Below are 21428 nucleotides of genomic sequence, written 5' to 3'. Positions count from 1 at the left end.
GGCTGCGCACACTTTCCCTGATTCAGTTTGAAGGCTTTGGGACAGATTCCCCAGTCAATCTGGTGTGAGTTTGTCTCCCAAACCGGATTCTGAATCTCCCCCACGGATTTGCGTTGGGAAAGCAAAATAGGTGTGTGTGTTTTTTTAAAATTGTAGTCATGTATACCACATTAGGCAACGCTAGGTCCTAAAAAGGAGAGTAACTCGGTCAAACAGGTGGCTTCAGAGAGGGGCATACAAGTTTTTAAAATTGGCTTTTTAAAAAAAATAATAATAATACAGGAATAAATACACCCAACCTCCACCCACCGACCCCGATTTGGTTTGTGCTCTCTGGATGATCCAAACCAACTCGTAAAATCAAGTTCTCTTTGCCCTGGAACTGCATCCAGTCATCCCATTTTCAATCTGGACATCAAATCAATTCAAAGCAGGTTAATTCAGTTTGCGAGGACACAGCCCTATGGGGAAGCCACGTCCAACCACCAGCAGCCATTCCTGGTTCATCAGAAAAGTGTTTCCACGGGTGTGCCATGTCAGAAAACCCAACAGCGAGGGAAGGAGCTCGAGGAGAAAGCTGGATCCAAGCTATGTGGAGAGACCACATCACCCTTTATGAGCCTGCCCAGGTTTTAAAATAATCAAGCTGTGGAACTCCCTGCCACAGGATGCCAGGCTGGACCCTCCGTTTACTGTTTTCTCTCAGGCTGGCTTTTTCTCAGTAACTGGGTGCCTAAGAAGGGGGCGGACATGGTTCCCCCCCGTCTAATGTTTATATTCTTTGTTTTCATATCATAATGTATGGATCTTTTTAGGACAATGTTGGATATAAATACTTTAGGTAAATAATAAATGATGATAATAAAGCAGATGGGTGTGTGTTCAGGAAGGGGAGTGGCTTGCACTCATTTGTGCAATGAGGTGGACCCAGAAATAGTCCCAGCTCAACTATGGCCTCTCACCACATGACATAAGAACGCTCCACCCCATGACATCACAGGGGTCCACCTTGTGATGTCATGACAGCCCTAGCAGGCTCCCCTTATCACCCTTGCCAACATAGGCTCCCAAACTTTCTCCTATAGGCAGAAAAGGGTGTGTTTATCTAAAATGCCCACTATTATCACAGAAACCAGTAGAAAACCAGCAAGTCAAGGGTTTTCTTCCTGATTCACGATGCACTGGTTTTCTCTTTGATACTGAAGGTATTGGCCAGGCCTGGAACCATTAATAGCTGTGAGACTGTGCGAGTTACAGTTGTTGTTTTTTAAAAAGTAATTTTTAAAAACATTTTGTGGGGTAGGATTTGTAAATCCCCATGTATAGCCTGAACTGCGGCACAGTTCAGATACAAAGTACAGATAATTTGTTTTATTGTTTTTGCGTAGATCCCCAAGCTTAGGGCATTCGTGGTGGTTTACAATCTATTATTAAAATGAAACAAACAGAAGGATGACCCAAACGCTTCCTGGCCTTCAGTCCTTTTGGACAAGAACAGTTGGTTCTCTTCCGTTGTCCTTCAGCGTATAAGAAACAAATGATCCCAATGAAGGTGTGTGTGTGTGTGTGGGGGGGGTCAGGTTGCTACTCATGTGTCATTCATTAAAACAAACATTAATGGAGCATAACCCATTTCAACAGATCAATTGATCTGCAGATCTTTAGGCTGCCCAATTACGAAGGACGAAGCGGGACCCAACAAGCTTTTGCTGAGTAAGTGTGCTAAGACTTCCTCAGTGTTCTGAGCTTTGATTTTAAAGACTCTGGTGCCACTCCCTGGGATGTTCTAGATTGCAATCTAGTCACCACATTTATTAACTACTTACTGCAATCCAATCCCCTGCCATTTCAGAGTATGGCCATGTAGCTATCTCCCCATCCACCCTCAAAGATAGTTCGAAACTTTTGGAAGATGTTCCAAACAGGTCTGGGGTGATCTGTGACCCATTCTATTCGATCTATGCCTGACCCGAGTCAATATGTAAACCTTCTCCATTGACTTGCACTGGAAAAACTAAAAAAACCCCAAAAGCTTTGTTTCCCAAAATTTTGTTTGCAGCGATATGGATGAAATTAAGGGAGAGAATAGACCCTCCCAAATCCTGGTACATACTAGGCTCCCTTAGGTTTGCTTCCTCCCCAACCCCCCCAAAAAGGGGGAAAATAAAAATGCTGAAGTGGGTTTGTGCCTCTTTGGTTCTATTGATGCTCCAAATTAATGTGTAAATTTGCTCCGCTTCACCCTTCCAGCAAAATCTGGCTGTTCCATTTTGATCCAGATCTTGTATCAACGGGTTTGAACCTCATCGATTCAGTTTAGAATTTGTGAATTCTCCAGGATTACTGCACATTCCAAGCCTTGTTTATTTCAACTTACCAGGTAGTGATCCATCGATGACAAAACATTGCAGAAGTTTCCTCCGCTCTTCGCGACTGTCCTCGCTTTGTCCAGGTCAGCATACAGAGGACCAGCAAGACTGACGGGTCCAGAAACAGACCAGCGAGCCTAAGGGCAGCAAACCCTGCTCTTTCTTCCTGGACTTCACCTGAATTCTGTGGCAGGCTATACACTGTTTTACAAAATAAATCCCGTGCCAGTAAAGAATTGCATTCAGGCTAAATGAATTAAAATAACTGTCTCTCTGCATTTCAGGAGTGGGGTTCTAAAACTACAAAGTTTTTTTCTGCAACAAGGCAGAACTTAACATTTTTAAAAAGGAATTCCCTTCAACCTGCGGACAAGGCTATACTGTTGTTTTTTCCATTCTCACATACCACCCAAAATGAATAATCTATTCTAAAAAAATACAGTATTTTATTTAGTTCTATAACCTGAGTGATAAGGCAGAATAAAGCTCTAAACTGCTAACTACAATCTTTTAAAAACAATGCTGCATTCTTTTAAAAATAAATTTTAAATTAGCAATAGTAGGTATAATTTTGCAACTGTCTCAAATAACTGAACCTGCTTCTCAGTGTGGGATCCACCTTTTTAAAACGGAGGCACTTTTCCTTACTGAAACCGGAGAATATTCTGGCTGTTCCTCACTTCCAACACATTGGTCTGAGAGAAGATACAGCTGCAAACATTTGGCGTTTTAACTACATGTGATCCACCTGAAGACCAAAATCTGCCTTAAAGGCTTTGGCCTTCCCTTTCTTAGCAAAGGCCTATGGAGATGATTTTCTCTTTTACCTGTCCTAATCCTCACGCCAGTCAACTTTAGGGGACTCTAGGATTATGAGATACTGTACAAAATGATTTTTTTAACCCACTTTTCTTTTTACGCAGACCCTGGACCCCAACCAAGCCATTCTACCTTTTAAGACCCTTAGGAAATCTAGCCACCTAGTCCTAAATCCCACATGCAGATCTTTAATCCCATTTCTAACAACTCTTCATTCACATCCATCCCACCCCTGTGATCTATTCTATTGCGTAGTTGTGACTTCAAACAAAAGAACTAGAGGAAACGAATGCAAATGTGAGGTAGCGGAGAAAAGTTACTTCGAAACAAGAGTTAAACAACCATTACGTCCAGTGATTCCAAGCATTAATGGGTTGCACTGAGAGAGAGAGAGAGAGCACTGTCCACACCAAGCCACAAAGATAAGCTTTTAATGTGAATCAGACTGGCAAAAGAACAGCATTTTACTTACATCTTTGTTACTTAGACCAAAACTCCTCAAAGGCATGGAAGGTGGGGGTGGGGGGGGAGAGGTGCTGTCAAGGATCGAACTGCTCAGAAGCAGACAGCAAACACAAAGATCTTAGGGCGGGAAGGATTCCCGTTACCCTGTACACGTCAAGTGATAGACCTCGTTGGCTTCTCTTGTCGGGCCAGCTGACTTTTTTTAAAACGGGGAATTGCCCTGTTTGCTACCCATCCCCAACGCAGATGCATAGGCTGATGCTGTAGGTCTGAATCAGATTTTTTTGGGGGGGCTTTCCACCAGAGCAATCTCACACGTCTGGTGCCCTTGCTGTAGGTTCACCAGCTCTGCTGGAAGCCTCAGGAGGCCTAGAGAACACACACACACACACTCTCCCCGTTATTCTTCCCAGAAAAAATGGTATTCCTTTAGGAAAGCCAAATGGAAAAGGAAACTCTAAACATATTTAAGAAACATCCTGCCAACCCCTGAAGTGCTAGAGAGGAAGCTAAAATGAACAAACTAAAAAAAGGGGATCAGAGAAAAAGGGTGTGTGTGGGGGAGAGAAATAAATGGGCCAGTTGGTGAGCTACGAGATAATTATACAAGGCAGGCAGGAAGCGGGGAGGAAAATCCAGTACACCGGATACAGCCCTGCTAAAGCAGCAGGAGGAGGTTTTCGCTTGCCATCATTCCGATGTTCTAAGCAACTGAAGGAAAAGGCTTAGAAACATCTTCACTGAGACAAGATGATGATCCTCCATCTATCACTTCCATCTCTCCCCACGAGCTCTCTTTTGGATAAATTTGCACTGCAGGTTCTGCCTCTCATGAGTCTCATCGCTACAATCTTTCACTCAACAAAACTGATGGGAAACTGGCTCTCTTTGGGATGGAGTGAGATGTGGGACGTCTTCGTTCAAACCTGCAATGGGGCTGCGGCGGCTGCCAGTTCCCAATCAAATCTAGACTTCCCAATGGGCAGGAGTCTTTGTATTAGACCAAGAGTTGCTCTTTTTGGGATGGCTTGACCAACAACTGCTAGAGAGCTCTCTGAAGTGGCTGGAATGGTAGATTTCCATTCTGCCTAAATCAGGGCTTCTCCATGAAAGCCGAGTGGACAGAAAACCAGTTTCGGGGGAAATGAAGCCCTTGAGTGAAAATAAAACAAATATACTATGAAAAAAATACTGATGAAGAAAGAACAAAGTAACCCAATATACTCTTTCCAATCTGAATCATTGCTACTTCAGCAGGTTGCAAACAGAAACTATCACAGATAAAAAAAAATTAAGGATTATTCTCCCACACTGTATGGGTTCTCTCCAACAGTTTTGTTCAATTAGGCTGTTGGAGAAGTCAACTTTGGCCAATTTGAATGGTTTATATTCATCTGAACGAGCCTGCCATTTTTAGAAATGAGAAAATAGCACCAGCGCTGCTGAGATTTAGTATGACATGAGCTAATTGTGCGCCAGACACGGCAGTCACATTTTAGAAGGACATAGATGGGGTGTGAGGTTTTTTTTTTTTTTTTTTTTTTTTTAAACAGCAGATTAAAATCCCATCCACAGGGCTCGTTTCCAGCTGCTGCAGTCTGCTTAAATCGCTAATCTAGGCCCAAGGTTGGTGGTTGGAACTGTTTGTTCCTAATTAAAAAGAAAGTTTTCAGTTAATGGCAGGGCACAGTTACACTACCAGCTTGGTTACTTGCAGAAACAATAGAAATTCAGAACTACAAAAAGATGTGCTGTATTCAGTTAATATAAATGAGAAATTGGGACTTTGTCGAATGTTTCTTGAGACTATGTACAGTACAGTGTGGCTCTCTGCTGAGCTCAGATCTCGCCGGCCTCCCTCTCTTCCGACCTCTTTGAACGAGATTTGCCGTTGGTGCTCTCATGTCGCCTTTCCGAAGAGGCCTTCTCCTTCTTCTCCCTCGATTTCTCCCTTGAAGACCGATCTCTAGAGGACCTGAAGCACAAACCAAATTGTCCTGTAAAGGGTCTACAACAGAAGGCACTCAATCTATACGAAGAAGAAAAAAAAAATCTGACCGAGGACAGAAACAGTGGAATGACTGGGTCATCTGCCTTTCTCAAGAAGAAAGAGAGATCAGCCGAGTGAGAACACCCACTCGCCTAGGTTATGAGATAAAGGAAGGTAAATGCTCAGTCAGCACAGGGTAGAGCGGAGCTACCTAGAGCTTGACAAGGACTAGAAAGCTAGCTGTTGCTGCCCAAATTTCACAGTCTGGCTCAAACAGCTAAGAGAGGTATAAATCCCAGGTGCAGTTCATCCTTGGCCAGTGAACCAGACGATGTGACCATTTTCCTCCGTTCCAGTGGACAGTCATATTTTTGCCCCCTGAACTAAGTGATTTTGTGTATTATGCCTTTACAGAAACACACAAGACTGCAATCATTGTGCCGTTTTCGCACTGACTATTAAACAGTGGCAGCAATCTGTCTCTTCTTCCCTCACTCAACCTGCCTGCCTGTGTGCACTCGGCCACACAAAGGGACAAGATGCCGTTCTGTGCTGCCCTGCCATTCCGCAAAGAAAGCTCTTTTAAGATCTCCATCTCGCACCAGAGCCGAGGCCTTTGGTGGTGCCTGGAAGATCCTCGAGAGGCTACGTCAAGACCACTTATCTCCACCAAAACCATTCCTCCACCACCACCACCACCACCCCTTTGCAGCCAGGCTCATTCAAGAAAAGGCAGATTATGCTAAGCTTTTCCCATGGCTGTCCCAGCCTGGAAATATAATTGACCGTCTCCCGATAATTGTTTAGTCATCTACTCCAAAACCCAGGACTGCTCACATCATACAGTCAGAGAAGCACGCAGTATTATTCAAGCTCTCAGGGGAAAAGCAGTCATGATTTCAGTTCACTTGTAAATTGCTGCTCTTTCCAATGCAGAACTCTGTCAGCGGGATCAGGACCAAACAGGCAGCAAGTTAGGCTTCTAGCCAGCCGCAGAGGCTCTTTGTACTGCCCACAGAGCACGGTGAGCTCCTTTGCTTCTCTACAGGCGGTAAATGGCATTTCTAAAAGTTCTTTTTAATGCAATCCCCCCTTTTTAACTTAACAGTTTGTCCTATATCTAACGCTTTCTAGTTTTAGTTGCCCTTTCCCCCAACACCATAAGCCAACACATTGTAGCGCTAAGACAGAATCTTTCTGATTTATTCCCCAATGCTTGCTGACACGGGAATTCCTCCAATAAAACCTGGCTCAAATCTACACTGCTCCAAGTGCTGATTCCAAGAATCGGGAGGTCTTTGGGCAAAGCTAAGAAATGCTACTTGTTTGGACTACAACTCCCAGAATTCCCCAGGGATTGCAGTCGAAACAAGTAACATTTCCTGCTATTCATATGCCTTCCTTTTCTCTTCCCCCCCCCCTGGGAGTGGGCAGCTGGCACAGTCTCACAGAAAGGGGAAAATGGGGCGAGGAGGAGACAGGAGCCCAAAGCCCCACCACCTACCTGTCTATTCAGAGACGGGAGGCGAACGGGCAGCAAAGAAAAAGATAAGGAGGGCAAGCAGGACCCAGAAACTAGCAGTGCCACCCCCACCACCCCCTGCCAGGATGCAAACAACTTGGCAGATGCCCAGGGCTGCCAGGTCCCGACACAAGCCTTGAACACTTCCACCCTTCTATAAAAGGGGGGCCCTTCAGATGTACCCCTAAGGATGGTGAACCTGGACAAGTCGTTCGGTCGCCTATAAAGCCCTGCAGGTGATGGTGGGCCCCACCTAACAGGGGATATACCAGAAGATGTTTCATGTCTTGGCTTCATCACTTCACAAAGAACCCTCTCGGCCCAAGGGATGATTGGCAGCACACAAGTTAATGAAAAATTAAAAAGGGGTAACAGAGGGTTTCCACAGAGGGGTGGGGGGAAAGATTCTGAATTTGATATTTTGGGACAACAGAGCGATTCTGCAACTACATCTTCTAAGGCCACAAAAATCATCCACTGAAGAAAAGGCACACAACAGCTCGTTACATTTCCGCTGTGACAGGGACCGATTCAGAAGCGGCATTGAATTTCTTTGCTGAGAGCAAAAGAATTGCTACAGAATGGACACAACGCATACAAAGCTAAGCGAGACTATCTGCACTTTCATTTTAAAAGAGATTTCCTCTATAGGGAACGACGTCTGCAGAACTACGCTACTGCTGATCTCCTAGAAAGCAATTAGTTAAAAAATAACACTGCCATTATTGGGCCTATACAATCAAGAGCCATGTGACATACTAATTAGCACACTGTATTTGATATAGGGTTCTGTGGACTGCTGCCCATTCCTTCAGATGCACCAGGCTGCACACATCAAAAGAGGAGGATTACAGGCTGCAAAAGCTTATGCCACATTAAACACTTTAGGTGTGAATCATGCTGGTTGTCCCAAGTGAAGGACGCCCATTGTATGGTGTGTGTGTTCACCATTCAAGAATGGAGTCACTGCGCCAGGTGTAGTTGGAACCACAAACAGGAGTCAAGTTTCACGTGCTTTGAGACAGTTCAATAGATGTGAGTCAAAGTTTTTAAGGTGCTGCACCCCTCTGTGTTGTTTTTGCTACAAAAGACTACTGATTATCCTTTAAGCATTTTGCACTACACATGTGACACAATACACTCGCACCGTGTGACACACAAACGTCACAGTGTCAGGATTTGTTCCTTTAAGTGAACAAGGGGTGAAATTTAATATTGCAGTGAAAATGCAAAGTCATGCCTGTAGCGTCAAGCCAATGGACGACTGATAGCATACAGATGGGACAAGGTTATGTAATGCTTGTCGACCACGTTCAGCTGCTAGGTCTGCAGTGATAGGCTGTTCTCAGTATTTAAGCAAGAGAGTGAGAACAGCACTTCACAACTCAGTCGTGAGTCTGGTGGTCCCTTTCCTTGAATGTGGAATATTATGTTGCTCTGAGATGTCTATGCCAATGTATATGTTGCCATGTATATATGCTTAACCAAGCCTAATATATAATGTATCAGAACTCCCCGTGCATTTTCTCATGTCTGTGTCTTTGCTAATGAAGGGGAGGATTTGAAGCAGCCAGATAAGAGGCTCTGTGTAACATGTTATCTTGCGTCCCAAGGTTTGTTTTTCCCAAAGAGTGCTCTTATAAGCTTCATATCCCAATCTGACTCCAAGGTTTTGGAGAGGCAATAGCCATATCTATCCTCTGGAGTTGGACCCACGCCAACACATTGACAACACAGAAGATGGGAATAATTCCATCCCTATGAATGCTTTATCTGTTTCCACATCATTCATCTCATCTATTTCCACATGTCTCTTGATCCCCCAGATGTTCTTGGACTTCAGCTCCCAGAAATCTTGGCCAGCAAAGATAGTGGTGAAGGCTTCTGGGAGTTGTAGTCCAAGAACATCTGTGGACCCAAGGTTGCGAACCACTGCTCTACAGCATTTTAAGAAGCTGATGTTTAGGATGGCAGCAAGTGAAAACTGTCACTGTCTTTTGAAGGAACAGATGATACAGCAGTCTCTTTCCAGATGTTTTGCTCCTTTCCATTCCCACCACCACCTCCCCGAAGAAATGGCATTTACAGTTTCCTCCCCCTAGGGAATGAATGCTTTGGGGTGGGCTAACATAAATTTGAGGTTTCTGAAGCATTCCCTTACCTGCTCTTTAGCAATAGTAATTACAGGGTCTTCCTCATTTCCTAATTGTCCAAACTTCTTTTCTTTATTGTTCATGTTCAAGACAGATTTAAAAAATGAATTTAGTATCTCAGCCATGACTCAATAGTTTCCACACACCTCACTTCTAACATTCTTTGTTCTTTTCCAGTACTCATTTCTGTTCACACAGAAGAGAAGGATGATTGCCCTTGATTCATTCACTGAGTGGCAAAAATAAACCCAGAGGCTCTCGAGGAACAAAGGCGAAGTTCACCGTATTATGAGCAGTCCTGACACAAATCTGCAGAAAGCTAAAAATGCGCAAGGACACAATTGTGTCCTAAAGAGAACAGGATAACATAACACACTTGTTCACAGTGAAAAAGAACCCAAGTGTTTTAGGTTTTGAGCTTCTCACACCACTCGGGTAACCAGAAGCCCTGTATGGTGCTGGGAAGTGGAATCTAGCCACTACGCGCTGTAAGCCAAGTCCAGTAAAGCTGGTGGGCAGCAGGGATCATGCAGCACAGGACTGGCCTTTCCCAAATAAATCCTACTCCTAATAGTGATTTGGGGGGTCTTCCCCCCCCCGAGAGTAATTTATCCCCCCCAATGGTTTGGGCTGTTCCTAGGTAACAAGTCCCGTGCAGATCTATAAATCCAGGAGGATTTCAAATAAATTATCCTGATTATTCACCATTACAGATGGGCATGAATAGCTTGCTAACTCCACCTACCAAAGGCCTTCCGCCATAACTTACTGACTTATCCAATCCTCTCTCCAAGTTTCAACTCCTTTTTTCACGGCTGAACTATAACAAGAAAAAAACCCAAAACCAGCCCTTTCCCCCAAGACAGCAGTTAAAACTACATGGGCATACTTGTGTTTCGAACTCCTGTCTCTGGATCCCCGGCGGTGACCTCGGCTGTGGCTGCCGGAACGGCTGCGGTGGCGCCTGTGCCTCTCTCGATCTCGGGACTTGGAGCGGGACTTCCGCTTCTCACGAGAGGCAGACCGTGAGCGTCTTCGCCTCCGCTCTCGAGACCGGGACCTGCAGCGCACAGGAACACACACACACACACAATGGTATGAAATACTTTCCCATAAGGAGCTGGTCTTCCTCCATGCAAGGATATGCCGTTCGGAGTTTTACATGATATTTACGCAAAACCTTTCTTCTAAAAAGCTAAAAATGATAACACACGTTTCTTCCTCCATTTTATCTTCATAACAGCACGGTTAAGTGGTTCAAAACCCAAGAGAAAGGCTCACCCAAAATACCCCAGAGACTCTGATAAAGGAGGTCTTTCCAGTCCAAGACCAATACTCCAGCCATCACACTCTACTTTTATAGAATTCTAACATCAATGTTGTAAAAGGAACTCAAGCCTTCATTTTCAAGTAAAATATTCCAAAAAAGTTTTCTTGTGATTCATGGTTTCCACAACAACAATAAGCCTTCAAGATGATTCTGAATTACAGTCATCTTGCAAGAGTTTTCTAGGGATAAAGTAATTTCTGGAGGCAAGAAGGGATTGCGTATCCTTTCTCCAGATGGAAGCACCAACCCCTGGTCTGCATTTGCACCCACACTTTCATAAGCTGGTGTGCAGTTCCGAGCAGGAGCTTCAACTGGCACAACTCAACCACAGATCTGACACACAATAAGGGAAACATGTTTGTATATCCATGTTATTCCTTGCAAATACTATTCAATGGAAGGCAGTCAACTTCACGCAGTCAACTGCAAGTCCTCAGGTATCAGCTGAAAATGACCCCAGACCTTTCAAGTCACGCATGCTTTCATTGGACCGATTAAGGAATTTTTCTATATTCTTTTAAACCTTATCCTACACTTTCTTTTCATCTGGAGAATTCTTCGTTAATCATTTTGAAGCAATCTACCACGACTGCATTTCCCAGAAATGGGTTAAGCACGCAACAATTAAAACTACAAATGGCATCAGGGGCTTTCCTGATCTTGTTTACTGCTCGGACGCAAGATCATATGCAAAGGAAGGAACTACAAAGCATTGCTAATCACAGCGACATAACAATCCCCCCCTCAAAAAATAAACCATATACCTTCTGCGGTCTCTATTTCTGGAGGCAGACCTAGAAAGAAGGAAAAGCCTTCATGTCAGAGAGAAATGCACGGAGCAATGACCGACCCACAATTATATCAACGTGTCAAAATAAACACCATTGGCTGTCCTTGACAGAATTTCATATACTCAAGGAAAAGAACTGTAATTCTAAGCAATAAGAATGAAGACCACAGAAACTAACAATGAGGGATGGATTAGGAAAAACAGTGAGGGGTGGCTTAGAAAAAAAGGCGGTCGGATAGACATTTTCTGAAGATTAGAGAAATCTGCAAAGCGAGGCACTTTCTGAGACATGTAACTAGTGTCTCACTTGACTGAGGAATCTGTTGGATGTGCTCTTTAATGGCAATCTGCATTTTCCCCCCTACTCCTTTCAAAAAAGGGGCCGTAGCTTAGTGGCACAGCACACTGTCCCAGGTTTCATCTGCAAGACACCCACGAGACACGTCCAGGCCTTGACTCTCTGCTTGAGATCTCACTGTGGCAGATGCCAAAACTTTCAGCCCTGAGTCATTCCTTTCATTGGCAGGAATCCATGGGGGTCATGGGGTGGGAGAGGAATTTCTTTCCATTACCACTTCCTCCCACCCCGTGCTTCTACTGTTTTCTAATTCTGTAGGTTGTCTTACACATAACTCTTCACACTACACATTTCTTCAAATTCTGAGGGAGCAAAATCTCCTCTAAGAACAGTATCATGGATTTCAAAATAAAAATTATTTCCAATGGGTTGTTTTTAAAATGTTTCCAACTTTTCCACCAGAAAAACCAAAAATGCATTGGGGCGGGGGGGAGCAGGACTGGGTTTCTCTGTAATTTGTTCATTTTTTTTAAAAAAAACACCTTGATTTCACATTGCTCCACAGCACAAATCCGATCACGCTCTGAATTCACACACCTCTTCTGCCACACGTGCTTGCACAGACTCACCGTTGGCCGAGGCGGTCTTCTCGCTCCCTTTCTTCTCTCCGTCTTAGCCGGTCTTGATTTCTCTTCTCCTGTTTTTCCGCTACAGTTTTCTAAGATAAGACCGGAAATCTTATTAAAAGTGGTTGCATCCTACTGGACAAGAATCCTAACATATGTGGCAATATTTCACTGCCCTTCAAAGATGAGATCTCAGAGCCTGGGTCCCCCAAAAATTGTGACTAAGTGCATGTTGAGGCCCAAATTAAAAGGCACAAATATGAGGAAGGCAGTCACGTTCTTTGGCCATGCAAAAGAATGACGGATACCCTTCATTTGTCCTGGTGATCAGGATGGGGGGAGCACGAAAGGCAAAATACAGTACCTCAAGATGGAGGAACATCAGTGTTCCCAAAGAGAATTCATTTTCACAGCTGACACCTAAGGGCCTTCGGAACAGGTGAAGCCACTGAGCCACAGCCTTTACCTGCAACTGTTCCAGCTTCTCGCGGATCTGAATGAAGCCCAAATGTAATTTGCCTCCGAAGTGGTCCGCAAGACGGCGATCATTGTCGTGGAGCCCAAGGTAGGCAGAGCAGACCTCACAGACGCGCAGCTTCTGCTGCTGGAAACTGGAGGCAGGCATGGAATTGCGATATTCTTCCTGCAGAAGGTCAGAGACAGCTTAATATCAGGTCTTCCCACAGCGTGCTCCTCTTACTTTTTTTTCCCCCTCTGCCATGAATTTCTTTCTCATAACTAACCAACCACCTATATATTTACTTCAGCAATGGTTCAGCAAAATCAAAATAATGGAGGCAGGCTAAATAACAGCTAACTGACTCAAATGATCACATACAATTCTGGTTATTAGATTACTAAAATGCATAGGTCATTTTTCATTGCTTAATATAATAGTTTATGTCCCAATATCTGATCAACTATGGATTTCACACAGACAAGGCCATAGAAATAATCAGATGCTGTCAGCAATCAGAAACACAAGATGACCAATACCTCTTTGGGACAACTCTGAATTTTCCTGCATTTTTCCTTTCTACTGTAGCTTTCTGCTACAGTAGACCATTGTCAATTAATTAATTACTTAATCAATCAATTAATTTTAACCTGCTTTTCTCTTTTAAAAGCACCCAAGGCAGCTTACAATAATTAAAAGGGTGCATTTGAATTAATAACAAAGTGTACAATACTAAAAATATCAATGAATAAAAAACCCCAAAACATAAGCAATACCAAAATAGATTCAATGCAGAAACAAACCCAAACAGAAATCTAAACAGGACGGAAATCCAAATTCCATATAACACACTGAAAGCGAAGCCAACCTCAGCTTCTTTCTTTTTGGCTCGAACTTTCTCAACTTCCATCAGTATTTTCTGGGATTCGTCCACATTTCCTTCCGCTCCCAGCTGCTCAGCTTTAGCCAGGAGTTTGCCAATGTCTTCATTTAGCTCATGAACCTTTTCTGCCTGGAGAAGAAGACAGGTTTTAGCTGTGACCATCTTTTAATACTGGGAGTCTTTCATCGGGATACACGATGCGTTCATTCCTTATGAAACACAAGTTTCCTAGGTTTTTGTAAGAATGATTTGAAGGAAAAGGTTACGGCTTTTTTATACATCATATTGCAATTTCTTTCTTTTTGCTTTGTAAGGCATTTCCAACGTCTTGAGCAGCAATATAAAGTCATGAATTAAACTAGAAAAGCAGCTTCTACCTCCCCAACACACAAAACGTAATACAGTGGTGTCTTGCAAGACGATGTTAATTCGTTCCTCGAAAAACATTGTCTTGGGAAAACATCGTCTTGCGAAACGCTGTTCTCCATTGGGATGCACTGAAATCTAATTAATGCGCTTCAATGGGAAAAAATCGTCGTCTTGCGAAAATCGTCCATAGAAAACATCGTCTTGCAAAGCACCACAGTGATCACCAAAAACAATCATCTTGCGGATTAATCGTCCCGCGAGGCAATCGTCTTGCGAGGCACCACTGTACTTTAGAATACAGGGCACAGAAAATAAGTCTTTTAAGTAACCCTTACAAACCATCCTTTAATGGAGCATGATGAGGCTTACATTTTATTTTTCATTTCAGAACATATGGCCTCACCTGATATACAGGTTTATAAGGTGCCTTGAATCTAAGTTTCCCAGCTTCTGAATTCATTGGACTCAACATTTATGACATCAAGGCTCTCAGCTGCCATGTTTATATGGCTAACACAAATGCTGCATGCAGAGAATCCATGAAAGACTGGAACATCTGGCACAGATCTCCTTGGGCAGGAGACCTCTGTCACAGCGCACCAGGATGTCCACTAAAGACTCCTGCGAGCTCAGGAAAGGGGGGGGGGCAACCACCACACTATTTTATGGGGTTTAAATACCTTTGCAGCAACTTCGGCGCTGATCTCTTCCTGTGTCTCCGCAAGGCGTTTTTTTGCCAGTTCGGTTCTTCTGTCACACTCAGCAATGAAAGATTCCAAGTGGTTCATCGCCTGAGAGCACACAAAAAGACAAAGCTGATGTTCTGCATGTTTTTTTTTTGTTTTTTTTTTTTTGCTTCAGGCATGTTCATTCAAGACCTTCCCTGTTGAAAACAGCCTCAGGAAAAAGGGCAGCAAAAAAGTCCTAAAGTGAATGTTCTCATTTCGGTGATGCAGAGAAGAGATGGGCACGAAACGCCGGGTAGGCAGTTCGTGTTGGGTCAGCTGATGAGCGTCCACTTGGACACAGCGCATGGAGGAGGCAGGGCAGCCAGAGCGCTGCCCTCTAGTGGGCATCCACAGGTGGTTTGTGCTCATCTCTAATGCAGAGCACATGGGTGTAGGAAACAAACATTTATTGTTGTCACAACTTATAGTTTTGAGCAATAAAGCTTGATCCAAGAATTTTACTATTTTTGACTATGAACAACACAAGAACAATATAATACAGAAATGTTGTATAACACTTTTGTCACACAAACTTTTAAACTAATCAAATAGACATACAATTTTATATGACACAGTATTGAAAAATGCTCAGAAATGGATTATTATCTACACAAAGGCAAATTTTAAACAAGCTTCAAAGCTCAGCATGTATTGCCAATATCTAAATATAAAAATGTAGACTATTCTGTTTGCTTGTAACAATTAACATAATACAACAGCAAAAAGTATTCTGGTACCCTTAAGATCCAACTGATTTATTTCAGCATGGGTTTTCCAGAGATTTTAATTCAAATAAATCTGCTACCCTTAAAAGTGATGCAACATTTTTAGTTACACATGCCAAAACATAGTTGCGAAAAATGCTGATGTATGCAGCCCCTTCAGTGCTTGCTGGTTGGATTCTCAAACCAGCAGGAACAGGTAAACCCACCAAGAAATCAAAACTAATTAGTAAACCTAATTTACTGTGTCCTGGCTTGTCAATGCCCAATAAGAATTAAAAACAAAGAGCAAACCGTGGTTTGCAACTGTGGACATGTAAGAGGGACAAAAACCCAATGCAGTGAACATTATAAGCTTTAAATCATGGCTAGTTCAGCTGCCTGTGTTCATAGGAGGGGACAGCTGGAGCCAATTATCCACGTCATGACTGATAAGCCAGGATCCGCTGGAATTCTGGTATCTTGTTACTGCCACCGAGATGAAGCTCCTCATTAAAATTTACTGCACACTGTAAAGTTGCTACCATTTGGAGTGCTACATAGCTAACAAATCACATGTGCTTTGTAAATTGTCTGGTGCATCTGCACTCATCCTTGCAGCAAGAAGGTTACGTAAGAAAAGCGTCACAAAATAAGTAAACACATCAGGGTTATGTTTCTCCCATCATTACCAGTAACAAAAACTACTCACATCCAGCTCAAAGAATAGGTCCCTTTCTTTACTGGCAATCTCATAATCAGCTCTTAGCGCCAAATCATGGATTTTTGTACACTCTCCCAGATCCATGCGCTGTTGAAAAGCAGGCAGAGAGGGGAAGAACAAGACAATGACACTGAAATTCTTTACGCCAGAGGCCCCCAACCCCTGGTCTGTGGCCTGGTGCCAGTCCGTGGCCTGAGCTGGACCAGGCTGCGGAGAAAGATTTCCCCACCCCACCCCCGCACTCCCCTCACACAGCCCGTCTGCACCTGCCTGCCCACTGGCACCCATGTTGGCGGTCCCCCACCCCTTCGTGCATGCGCATGAGAGCCCCCTGAGCACCGCACCACCCTTTGCGCATGACCACAAGCGTGCCTGCAAGAGTGCTGCACCACCCTTTGCGCATGCACACGAGCGTACGCCCACCCCGAATGAGTGCCCCCGCTCCTTTGCGCATGCGCACAAGCACGCTCCTTCACGCATATGCATGAGCCAGGGGAGTGCCCTGCCTTCCCCAGCCGGTCCACGGGGCTAACAAGTTTGGGGACCGCTGCTTTATGCCATTAGCATTAGATCTTGAAACACATGAGAAGCACAATGTTTAGTGGGTGGGAAGGAACAAGGAAACTGGTTACTTTGATTTTTCAGAGTAACCGCTTACACAGCCTCCTGCTACTAAGATGGAGGGTTCAAAGTCTCCAACTCTACACATGTGGCCTACATTTATGAGCAGGCATGGGATTATTGGATTTTTTTTGAACTACAGCTCCCATAATTCTTCATTCTATGGGTTCCATCAGACAGACACCTACATTTGGCTCACCTAGAGAAAAGGCCAAGCGTGGAAGGTTTCGTGGCCTACCAAACGTCTATCTCCACCCTAGCTTCCTGTTCAGAAAGGAAGCTGTCCCAAGGCCAGCTGGGAACTTTTTTAAAAAAAACTAATCACAAAGTGGGGATTTGAAGCCAGGTTTTCCGGAATCTTAAATCTATGGCTTTGCTGGCAGAGGACATTCTCCAGATTGGATGCCATCTTGAGAAACCTCCCTTTTCTGCATCTCCTGGTTGAGCCTTGAAAAGAATTCTGTGTGAAACCCTCTGCAGCTGACAATATACGGCCAGATAAACCAGTGGCCTGACTTAGTACCAGTCAGCTTTGTATGCTGCAATGCGTTTGCTATACCTTCATTTCAGCAATAAGCCTTCTACACCAGTGGTTCTTAACCTTTATTACTCGGATGTTTTTGAACTGCAACTCCCAGAAACCCCAGTCAGGACAGTTGGTGGTGAAGGCTTCTGGGAGTTGCAGTCCAAAACTCCTGAGTTACCCAAGGTTAAGAACCAGTGTTCTACACGCTGGTATCCAGAAAGGTACAACTGCCACGGGCTTTCAAGGCTGGGTTGCAACATTGTTTGTTCAGGCATTTTAATTTTGCTAAACTGCAATTTCACGGTCTGTTAACATCATTTTATGGTTGTCTGTAACTGGATTTATTGCAGTTACACTTAACTGTACGGAAACATATCAGTTTAGTAAGGGTAATCTAGAACAGTTTTAACTAACAAAAATGTTTAATATATTCGCGAAGGCTTTCACAGCCGGGATCTAATGGTTGTTGTGGGTTTTTCAGGCTCTTTGGCCGTGTTCTGAAGAGAGCACAGAGTGCTGTCCTCTGAAGAGGCCGGCCACAGAGACTGGCGAAATGTTAGGAAGAACAACCTTCAGAACACGGCCAAAGAGCCCGAAAAACCTACAACAACCAAAAATGTTTAATGTTTTGCAACACAAGAGTTTATGCAGACTTTTCTTACATTGCTTAGATATTCTTATACACAGTTCTCCTTTTCATTGGAATCATGTAAGGAAATGAAGGGTTGCCAGTGTTTCACTACGGGGTTGTGCATTTCATACCCACAGTTATATAAGATTGTTGTGGCATACTTTAGCTGCCAAGTCACATACTGCACAGACAGATAATGGCCCCTTGGTGCCATCAGAAAGCATACGTACCGTTCCTGCAAGAATATCATGAGGGCAACAGTCCAGAAGGTGGCTCTTGCAGACACGCTCATCGGTAAACTTCACCCTTTGCCTGGTCTCATCGCCTGAAATTCATGTTTGGTTATAAACACGAAAACACATTAGAAATGCTGATCACACCAGGCAAGCTGTGGTATGCTTCATTTTGCCTCATTACGCAGATTAAAATATTTCACGAACCCCAGAACTGCTGGGAAAACTACAAAAACATAAGTCATAGAATTTTTTTTCCTTTCACAGCGGAGAATTGAATTAAGCACAGCATTTAACGTCACATGCACCACTTACTAAGTATGGTGCTGACCATAATTATGTCCATTGCCAGACATCTATATGAAAAAAACAGCAGAGTCAGAAATGGGTAATCTGGATCCAGACCACAGAAGGGTGTTTTTCTACATTGAGAAGAAAGGTCCAGAGAAATCAAAACCCATGCTATCTGAAGGCCATGAATCACAAGACAGACCCATGGCTAGGAATTTTAAGAGGCAGCCATTTATGAATCCAGCATCTTTCGAGTTAGGTATTGCTGGTTCATACATATTAACATATAATGGGCTTCTAAAGGCTATGTTTTGTGTTGGTCTAAACAGTGGAATCTGTCTTTTCCCTTCCCTTTCCCACCCCCAGAAAACAATTTACATTTGGGAGCCACTTAAAACAAGCAAAACTAAAAAAAAAAGTTAGTTAATACACACTGCGAGCTCCAACACATACTATACCCATCTGCATTCTTCAAGACCTCAGCTGCAGAATTTTATGCCCGCTGTTGAAAAGTTTTAAAGGAAAAGTTTTCTTGCCCATACCTGCAGTAAGGAAGTCAGGGGAATGATACATAAAACGTAAAGGCAAAGTGGTAACGGTATGTGACAATTGATTTTTAAAATGCTAATCTGTGTAGGAATATAGATTAGGACTCATAAGCATCCAGGACTAATGTTGTGTCTATTGAATAGGTTCTCTTTTTTTAAATTCTTTTTCCTTCTTTCTAAGCTACACTTTTAAAATTACTTGTGAAAAAAAAGCAGCAAACACTCTTTTTTTGTTATAACAGCTTTAAAAATTGGTTGTGACTCACGGCTCGATGAACATGAGGCTTTTCTGCAACTCCCTTGCAGATTGATGTAGGCAGGCAAAGATACACTGAACCTTTATAAATAAAATAGAGGGGCCACAATTGTTCAGTTTGTATGAAATAAAAATATGGGAAGAAATTCAAATACAACTCAAATACACAAAGAAAGAACAAGCACTTATTCACTTATGAAACCAAGTGCAAAATGTTATCTGCAGAGTTTCTGCAAATGTGTCAGGCTTTTAAGTTTGCAGATTCAAGGAAGGAAGCAGATGCACACCTTTCCAGGAACGCACCGCTTTTCAAAGGAAATATTATTTTCCTGGGGCACATGCGGAAGTCCCGTTTCTATGCAGAACACGCCTACCTTCGTGCTTTTATACACGAAGCGATACCTCTACAGGTGAGTCTACAAAAGAAAAGCCTCACCACATAAGATCAGGGAAGCCAAGGTGTTTTAGCCCTACGACAGAGCTGCAGCTGATAAACTTGGCATTAAAAGCCTTCCATTTCTGGGCTCTTCAGCCGTCCAAGAAATCAATGTAATATGTATTTCTTGTTGTGACGTTTGTTCCACAGAGCCGCACAAACATTAAACAGGCTCCTCTGTTTTACTCTAAAGGCCTGATGAGCCCCCCCCTCATACCATCTGTACCAACGTTTTATGCTACAGAGCAGATGTTTCCAGAGATCAGATGTTACGTCAAGGGACGACACCACCTGCTTTGGCAGGCGTTTGGGCGGGCGCATCCCAGGTGAGATGACGCAGGTGCTGGAGACCTGGACGTCCCGTTTAGGCACCTGCCCACCGAGACCGGGACGTGCTGAGCATCGCCACCCACATGACCGCCACCGATACCTGCGCTGGCCAGAGTGCCACATGGCCAAGCTTTAAACTGGTCAGACTGGTTTGACCTTCAACTTGTTTTGCTTACCCTTCAGCCCTCAGCTTCTCGCTGCTAAAAACCAGACATATGCTGAGCAATAGCTTCGGCTTAGATGGAAAAATAAATCCATCTAGCCCCCCCTCATCCCATCCTTTGCCCTGGTTTCCTGGGAAGCCCATGCCTGCCGCTTCTGTCCCCCCCCCCATTTTGCCTCTTCTGCCTCTTCTCTCTTTCTTCCTTGATCTATCGCTGTTAAAATTTTCCTTTAATAAGACCAAGTTAATCTCCCTCTTCTTTTAAAGGTGCACCAAGAACTGAGCTAGATCAACCTCTCCCCCCCTCACCAAAACCCCTTTTTGGGCCCACCGTCCTTTGCTACCACGATCCCCGATGCCCAAATCTTAAACTGAGCAGGGAATTTCTCCTCCTCTGGATTTCTCACCCCCGGGGGAACCTGGGAAGCAACCGAGCAAAAAAATAATAATAAAGGGAAATGGGTCTCTGAGCATGTCCCGAGTGCTTCTCCTCCAGGGCCAACATTTCCTCTCCAGGTGAGCCCAGACCGTCCTCCCTCTCTCTCTCTCTCTTCCTTCCCCCCACCTCATTTCATATGTTTTAATTTCTGAGGTGATTTTGGGGGGGGGGGGGGGAGAAGAGAAATGAACGGCTCTTCGTGCCCAGGGAAGGCCCGGAAAGGGAAGCGCGGCCCTCCCTGCTCCGAGGTGGGGCTGAAGCCGGGCCTCGCCGGCGCGACGGGCGGGGAGGAAGGAGACGAGAGGCGGCGGCGGCGGCGCTCCGAGGCCGCCAAGCCGAGGCCTCGCCCCTCAGGCCGGGCCTGAGGCGGCGGCTGAGGAAGCGGCGGCGGCTGGGGAAGCAACGGCAGCAACGGCGACAGCGGCTCCTTCCTTCCTTCTTTCCTGCAGGCCCCCGGCCTTGCCCGCCCCAACTCACCGTCCCGGGCGGTGCCCATCAGCTGGTCGAGCAGCGCCCGCATCTGGGCCTGGGCCGACATGATGGCGGGAGCGAAAAGCGAGGCCTCCGCGGCGGCGCCGAGGCGGAAAACGAGGAGGAGGAAAAGAAGGCCGCGTCTCCTAGGAAACCAAGGCAAAAGGGGGAGGGGGGAGAGAGAGAGGGCCCCGGCCGCGAGCGCCAGGCAACGACTCCGGCTCCCTTCCGCTCGCCTCGGCCGCCGCAAGGCACGACG

At 44.6% G+C, this 21428-nt stretch overlaps 2 protein-coding genes and 1 long non-coding RNA gene across 5 annotated transcripts in view; 1 reads left to right on the top strand and 2 right to left on the bottom strand.

Annotated features, from left to right (window-relative positions):
- NLRC3 (NLR family CARD domain containing 3) overlaps positions 1 to 2446 on the bottom strand; it is a 40895-nt gene extending 38449 nt beyond the window's left edge. The window contains 1 exon segment of the mRNA XM_078381497.1: positions 2378 to 2446. Coding sequence (XP_078237623.1) covers positions 2378 to 2392 — 15 coding nt within the window. The 5' untranslated portion in view covers positions 2393 to 2446.
- Positions 1 to 2605, top strand: part of LOC144584716 (uncharacterized) — a 34624-nt gene extending 32019 nt beyond the window's left edge. The window contains exon 2 of the long non-coding RNA XR_013539143.1: positions 2381 to 2605. This is a non-coding gene — a long non-coding RNA (uncharacterized LOC144584716). The remainder of the gene's footprint in view (positions 1 to 2380) is intronic.
- Positions 2606 to 3603: 998 nt separating this feature from the next.
- On the bottom strand, positions 3604 to 21428 carry LUC7L (LUC7 like). Of its 3 annotated transcripts, none has more exons than XM_020812479.3 (11): positions 21176 to 21428; positions 18233 to 18327; positions 16213 to 16311; positions 14752 to 14862; positions 13688 to 13831; positions 12829 to 13005; positions 12366 to 12454; positions 11413 to 11442; positions 10208 to 10378; positions 9327 to 9388; positions 3604 to 5628 (listed from the first exon to the last, which is right to left on the bottom strand). In XM_020812479.3, exons 1-10 carry the CDS (start codon positions 21234 to 21236, stop codon positions 9361 to 9363), a joined length of 1005 nt encoding a protein of 334 aa, XP_020668138.1. In that variant the 5' UTR covers positions 21237 to 21428; the 3' UTR covers positions 3604 to 5628; positions 9327 to 9360. The 3 variants fall into 3 exon arrangements, with proteins under 3 accessions (XP_020668138.1, XP_020668137.3, XP_020668135.1); XM_020812478.3 differs by lacking the exon at positions 9327 to 9388 and adding an exon at positions 18551 to 19411 and having other exon boundaries at positions 21176 to 21424; XM_020812476.3 differs by lacking the exon at positions 9327 to 9388 and having other exon boundaries at positions 21176 to 21427.

This window comes from Pogona vitticeps, chromosome 13 (assembly GCF_051106095.1).
Source record: "Pogona vitticeps strain Pit_001003342236 chromosome 13, PviZW2.1, whole genome shotgun sequence".
NCBI classification, from domain to species: domain Eukaryota; kingdom Metazoa; phylum Chordata; class Lepidosauria; order Squamata; family Agamidae; genus Pogona; species Pogona vitticeps.
This window is presented reverse-complemented; position numbering and strand designations above follow the sequence as displayed.

Excerpts from the sequence above, each read along its gene's own strand:
- LUC7L (XM_020812476.3), bottom strand. The coding sequence starts at position 21,236 with ATGTCGGCCCAGGCCCAGATGCGGGCGCTGCTCGACCAGCTGATGGGC. Across the intron at positions 14,863-16,212 it reads ACCTATTCTTTGAGCTGGAT|GCGATGAACCACTTGGAATC; the intron begins GTGAGTAGTTTT and ends GTGTGCTCTCAG. Across the intron at positions 13,006-13,687 it reads CCAAAAAGAAAGAAGCTGAG|GAAGAATATCGCAATTCCAT; the intron begins GTTGGCTTCGCT and ends GACCTTCTGCAG.